This window comes from Triticum dicoccoides, chromosome 1B (assembly GCF_002162155.2).
Source record: "Triticum dicoccoides isolate Atlit2015 ecotype Zavitan chromosome 1B, WEW_v2.0, whole genome shotgun sequence".
Taxonomy (NCBI): Eukaryota; Viridiplantae; Streptophyta; class Magnoliopsida; order Poales; family Poaceae; genus Triticum; species Triticum dicoccoides.
Genome location: NC_041381.1, coordinates 56844681 through 56851098, shown reverse-complemented (window position 1 = coordinate 56851098; position 6418 = coordinate 56844681). Strand labels below are relative to the sequence as shown.

Genomic DNA, 6418 nt, shown 5'->3' with positions numbered 1-6418 from the left:
TTCTAATTCATTCGAATAACAAGAACCCCAACGCCGCCCGAATGACCTCCTAGAAGATTGAAGATTGATGTAAGTATATATATCTCATGTGTGGACCCTATGATTTCACCTATAATCCATATCCTTCGGACTCATCCTCTTTCTACGCCTTGGCCCACCGGCCAGCACGGTAAAAGTCCGTATCAGATGGGTGAAAAGGATTGTAGCCGGCCAAACTATGCACCACACTGAGCCATACCGTAATTAAAGATTTGTCGAATCATACAAACTAGTCTTCATAGAGGCTTGTACTCAAGTACAATTCAAAAAATTGTATTCAATTCAGTTCAAATGAGAGAGCAAAACATTTTATGGCACGAATCCCACAACAATAGCCAGTCTTCAGATTGAGCAGACCAGGTGGTCGCCGTGTTGAGGAATGAGGACGGCCGCACTCTCGTTGACTCGACTAGTACTACTGCAAATAAACCACCGCGAGCTAGGTTTCCGAATCGCTCTGCTTCCACTCCTCCTCGTGCTCGCTCCCAGTGTCCGTTCCGCCGCCACCTGAGGCCTGATCCGAGCATTGCCCGCACCGCCGCCGGGAGCCCGCGTGCCGGCTCCGCCTGAGCCCACGGGCCACCATGGGAGGCCGCCGTCCTTGATTCATCGCCTCCCGCCACCGCTCGATTCCTCGACCTCCACCGGTGCCGCCGCTCGATTCCTCACCTCCGCCAACTGCCGCCGCCGCCGCCGCCGCCGCCGTTCGAGTCCACGGGGGACGAACAGGCGGGCGGCAGACGGCTGACCCGGGCTGCCGCCGCTCAATTAACCCGGGGGAGGGGAGGGGAGGGGCTGCTTCTCCCCAATCGCAGACAGAGCACCGAACTGAGGGTTTGAGGTATGCCCATTCTCCTGCTACCTCCTGCCCATTCGTTGTTGATGCTAAACAAATTTCCCAACGGCCAGCAAAGACGCAATTTTGTGGTCTTTCCGGGTCAGACAGGGGGTGACTTTGCTGTAGAGATTTGAAGCGGCATTCTGACTTGGATCATTTTTCGCTTTCTTGGTCATTCTTCAAAGATTGGCGTTTGTTTTGAGCAACGGGACGCTCGTATTTTCAGGATTGCGAGTGAGAGATTGAACAGCTGTGCTTGATTCTGGAGTTCTTTTGGTTAGGCTGGAAAGGCTTTTTATTCTGTTGTGCTGCTGCAAAGACCGATCTGGGCCATTGGGAAAGTTCCTGGTGTTTTGAGCTTGAAGGAGGCTGATGGCGTCAACATCAGATATCGAGACGACGAACCCCGGGAGCATTTGGGAGCTCGATAAGGATCTTGATGTGCCCATGGATGAGGAGGCTAGCAGGCTCAAAAACATGTACATAGAAAAGGTCTGTAAGTACATTTGGATACTGATACTTGCATACTGAATTTTATATTATACTATTTCTGTAAGCTCTGCTTTCGTGAATAGAGAGTATCTCATATGTCTTTTTGCATCCATCTGAAATAAAGTTGAATGCTTCTTTGGTATCAATGATAGTGTTGAATTGATAGTAACTCCCCCGCAAAAAAAAAAAAAAGAATTGATAGTAACTGGCACTATATTTTTTTAATATAAAGAAGACCAGGGACCATATCTTACTTGGTGTAAACTGTGATTTCCTCTGTATCTCTGTCATGTTCTTGCCCTTTCTGAAACTAAAGTGACTCTTCCTTTTGTTCATGCAGAAGTTTTCATCAGTTTTGTTACTAAGGCTCGCATTTCAGAGCCTTGGTGTAGTCTTTGGTGACTTAGGTACATCGCCATTGTATGTTTTCTACAATATATTTCCGCATGGGGTCGACAATGACGAGGATGTTATTGGAGCTCTTTCGTTGATCATTTACACCCTCACGCTCATTCCTCTGATGAAATATGTTTTTGTTGTCTTACGGGCAAATGATAATGGTCAAGGTGAGATGTCATATTCTCGCAAGCTTACCCATATTTGCTATTTTTATGATTGTTTGGGTATTTGCAAGAACATGAGTGTAATTGTAGAAAGGATAGTTCTTAAACATTTGCACATGTAGTTAATTGGAGTTTAGCATGTGCAAGTGCAAAGTTTCTGTAACTTTACCATTTTATTTGATGGGCAAATGTAGAATCATACACTGTCACACAACAAAAATTATGGTAGAATTTCTCAATGGGTTAAAGATTCAATGTAGTATAGCATGGGTGAATGCAAAGATTCTGCAATTTTATCAATTGATTAGGTTTGTATACTGGAATCTATTTACATGACAGCATTATGGTGATTAAATTTCTATCAACAAGGATTAAACATTCTACACCACAATTATCGGTGCACAACACTTTACTAATCATGAATATCTTGAGAGATGAAGTACAGAGCGCATTTTATTTTGTGCTGGGGCAACAGTTACTTAACTGTCTCCTTTGGTTTCTTAGTTTGTTTGCACAACTTTAAGCTAACAACTTTATTTTTATTTACAGGTGGCACTTTTGCTCTTTATTCTCTACTTTGCCGGCATGCAAAGGTCAGCACTATACCCAATCAACGTAAGACTGATGAAGAACTAACGACATATAGCCGACAAACTTATGAGGAGAATTCGCTTGCAGCAAAAGTGAAGAGATGGCTAGAGGGACATGCATATAAAAAGAACTGTCTTCTTATTCTTGTTCTTATTGGTACCTGTACTGCCATTGGAGATGGGATCCTTACTCCTGCTATATCAGGTATTTGGCAACATAGTTTTGCCCAAGTAATACAACTGGAACTTGGATCGTAACTTTTATGTTCATGTTCTGCAGTTCTCTCTGCAACAGGTGGAATACGAGTTCAGAATCCGAAGATGAGTACAGGTAAATCTGTTCTTTTATATGATTATCTTTGCGCAAGTGGTGTGTGGGCAATTCTGCTTAATTCTTTAAGCCGAGCTTGTATGGTCTGTGGTGATACTACATAACAACGTGAACTTGAGCGTAATGAGAGGAAGAAATCAATGTCTGTCATATATCTAAAAAGATCCATAGGCAAACATTGTGAATTTCAGTAGCTAGACTGATCCAATCATTTTTATTGTGATCTAGCGAGGAACACGAGTCGTTGTTCTAGTATTGTTGTGAAATCTTTTGATATTTGTTTCTTCAATATCTGACAGATGTGGTTGTAATCGTCGCGGTGACCATATTAATCGGATTATTCAGCATGCAGCACTATGGTACAGATAAAGTTGGGTGGCTCTTTGCACCTTTAGTGTTCCTTTGGTTTATTCTTATTGGGAGCGTCGGGGCATTCAACATACACAAGTATAACAGTTCAGTTCTAAAAGCATATAATCCAGTCTATATCTACCGGTTTCTCCGACGAGCGAAGTCTGAGATCTGGACCTCTCTTGGAGGAGTTATGCTTAGCATCACAGGTCATTAGCAATTCTCATATGCGTTCCATTGATTAATCACATTTTGGAGTGATCATGAGAAGCAGGAGAATTACCTGTATCACCTTTCTTTTCAGGGACCGAAGCATTATTTGCTGATCTATGTCATTTCCCTGTATTGACTATTCAGGTAGTGAGAACCTTCATTCAATCAATTATGATCGATATATTGCTTTGATAAGTAATAATATCTATGTGCAGATTGCTTTCACGTTAGTGGTGTTCCCTTGCCTTCTTCTTGGGTACACTGGGCAGGCTGCTTATATTATTGTCCACAAGGATCATGTAGTTGATGCCTTCTATCGCTCCATTCCAGGTCCCCACACACAAAATTACCATTTTATGTCAAGAAACATTATCAATGCATCATGTCCATGATGTACAGATTGACATAGTGCATATCCCACCATTCTTACTGTTTACTAGTGCTGTATGCACTATGATATACTCATGGTAAGATGATTGATCACTGCAGATGCCATATATTGGCCAGCCTTCGTCATTGCAACACTTGCAGCAATAGTTGCAAGTCAAGCCACCATATCTGCTACGTACTCGATTATAAAGCAGGCTCTTGCGCTGGGCTGTTTTCCCCGTGTCAGTGTTGTGCACACCTCAAAAAAATTCCTTGGGCAGATTTACATCCCTGACATCAATTGGGTACTTATGATTCTCTGCATTGCTGTGACTGCTGGATTTAAGAACCAAATCCAGATCGGAAATGCATACGGTGAGCTTTACTTTTCACAGCTTCTTTTGCATCTCTGAACATATAACGGAATAGGGAGAACAAAGGTTTGTTATTTCTCTTTTCTACGCTACTCGCTTCAGTTTTTAAGTTAATCAAGTTTTCACTTTGCTGTGAAACAGAGGATAGCTAGGGTATCTTTCATTTGACTGCTGGACAAACAGAATCAACATTTTTTAACATTATATGCCAGACCTTTGTCGCACAATATGTCCAGTGCATTCGATTCTACAATAATTGAATAAAAGAAATGACCGAAGTAAGAACTGATAGCTGGAGAATCCTAACTGGACTTTCAATCACCATGGATTGTAATGTTTGATTCAGGCTAGCCTAACATTTACTATGTTTCCAAGCTTAGTCTAAGCTAAATTAGGTTTCTATGTTTCTCTCTATTAATGTGTTATGCTTTCAACTTTTATGCTCCCCTCCATGAAGGTGGCATGCCTGACCTGGGGTATCGTTTTGTCTCATTGACAAAGCCTGCCATGTCCCTATGGTCTAAAAATTAGGTTTCTTTTCTGAGAAGTCAAGTGGGCCAGCATCAACTAGTGAGCAGTAGCACTTAACAAAAAAAAAACTGAATTTTGTTAAGAACCTTTTGTGAATTGGCAACTAATAAGCTTCTAAAAGCAAGTGGAGCTGAACCTTTATAATGCACCCTGCATTCCACAGATTACGCCCTACTTATTTGCATGTCATGCTATCTGAACAGGCACAGCAGTTGTGATAGTTATGCTGGTAACGACGTTCCTCATGGTCCCAATAATGCTGCTAGTATGGAAGAGCCACTGGATCCTTGTTGTCACCTTTCTCGTGCTCTCGTTGATGGTGGAGTTCCCATACTTCATAGCCTGCATCAATAAGGTGGATGAAGGTGGTTGGGTGCCACTTGCTGTTGCAATCACCTTCTTTATCATCATGTACGTGTGGCATTTCTGCACCGTGAAGCGGTACGAGTTTGAGATGCACAGCAAGGTTTCCATGGCCTGGATTCTAGGGCTTGGGCCGAGCCTCGGTCTTGTTAGGGTTCCTGGGATCGGCTTTGTGTACACCGAGTTGGCAAGTGGTGTTCCACATATCTTCTCCCATTTCATCACCAACCTCCCTGCCATCCACTCCGTGGTTGTCTTTGTGTGTGTCAAGTACCTTCCGGTGTACACTGTCCCAGTTGAAGAACGGTTTGTCATGAAGAGGATCGGGCCAAAGAACTTTCACATGTTCCGCTGTGTCACGAGGTACGGGTACAAGGACATCCACAAGAAGCATGACGACTTTGAGAAGATGCTTCTTGACAGGCTCCTGGTCTTTGTCAGACTTGAGAGCATGATGGATGGCTATTCTGATTCTGAGGACTTCACCATGACGGAGCACAAGGTCGAGAGACCGGCTAACGCACTGCTGATGAGCGAAAAGGCTGGAAGCGACCTGAGCTACTCATCACATGATTCCTCCATTGTGCTGGCCAAGTCGCCGCTAACAGGGAACAACAGCCTAACAAGGTATTCCAGCCAAACATACGGCGACGAACTGGAGTTCCTCAACAGCTGCAAGGACGCCGGCGTCGTGCACATCCTCGGCAACACCATTGTCCGTGCGCGCAGGGATTCAGGAATCATCAAGAGGATTGTTGTGGATCACCTGTATGCCTTCCTCAGGAAGGTCTGTAGAGAACACAGCGTGATATTCAATGTTCCTCATGAAAGCCTTCTCAACGTAGGCCAGATCTACTATATCTGAACCTTTTCTTTTTGTTCTTTTGGTTCTGATTCAGAGTGAGCAGTACTGCACTTGTGTAGGTCAGGTGAACATTGTAAATGGCCAGTTATCAAGTGAGCCTCATTCATCATTTTATTCTTGGCAGAAAGCTTTAATTTTGCAGATGGTGTGCTCACAATAATCTTTCCCTGTAAAAGGAAGAAGGAAAATCCAAATGCATGTTTACCATAAGACTGGTAAAAGATGTTGCCTGACAGGATAACACACACTGCTGCTTGATATACTTGATGCAAATGCCTTTTTTGGTAAAAAAATCTGAATACTTTTGGTATGCAAGATGCTCGGGTGCGCAATGTTTATGGAAAGGGCGGTGTTCGAACAATCGAGGAGCTCATGGCAAAAAAAAAAAAAAAACAGCTCTCAACAGTGCATTTTATCAAAGTTTCTTAGAGACCTGAAATTTGTTTTTTTGCCGAGAGCTCCTTGAATGTTCTAACATTATGAAAATTTGCATTCACCT

General features: G+C 43.1%; 1 protein-coding gene across 2 annotated transcripts; it reads left to right on the top strand.

The window, feature by feature from the left end:
* The first annotated feature begins 457 nt into the window (after positions 1–457).
* Positions 458–6036, top strand: LOC119318810 (putative potassium transporter 12). Of its 2 annotated transcripts, XM_037593392.1 has the most exons (10): positions 458–880; positions 1104–1369; positions 1710–1935; positions 2482–2727; positions 2803–2853; positions 3153–3413; positions 3509–3561; positions 3633–3747; positions 3907–4161; positions 4895–6036. In XM_037593392.1, the coding sequence occupies exons 2-10, from the start codon at positions 1250–1252 to the stop codon at positions 5917–5919; spliced, it is 2352 nt and encodes a 783-aa protein (XP_037449289.1). In that variant the 5' UTR covers positions 458–880; positions 1104–1249; the 3' UTR covers positions 5920–6036. The 2 variants fall into 2 exon arrangements, with proteins under 2 accessions (XP_037449289.1, XP_037449296.1); XM_037593399.1 differs by lacking the exons at positions 458–880; positions 1104–1369 and having other exon boundaries at positions 1854–1935; positions 2482–2525; positions 2611–2727.
* Positions 6037–6418: the final 382 nt, after the last annotated feature.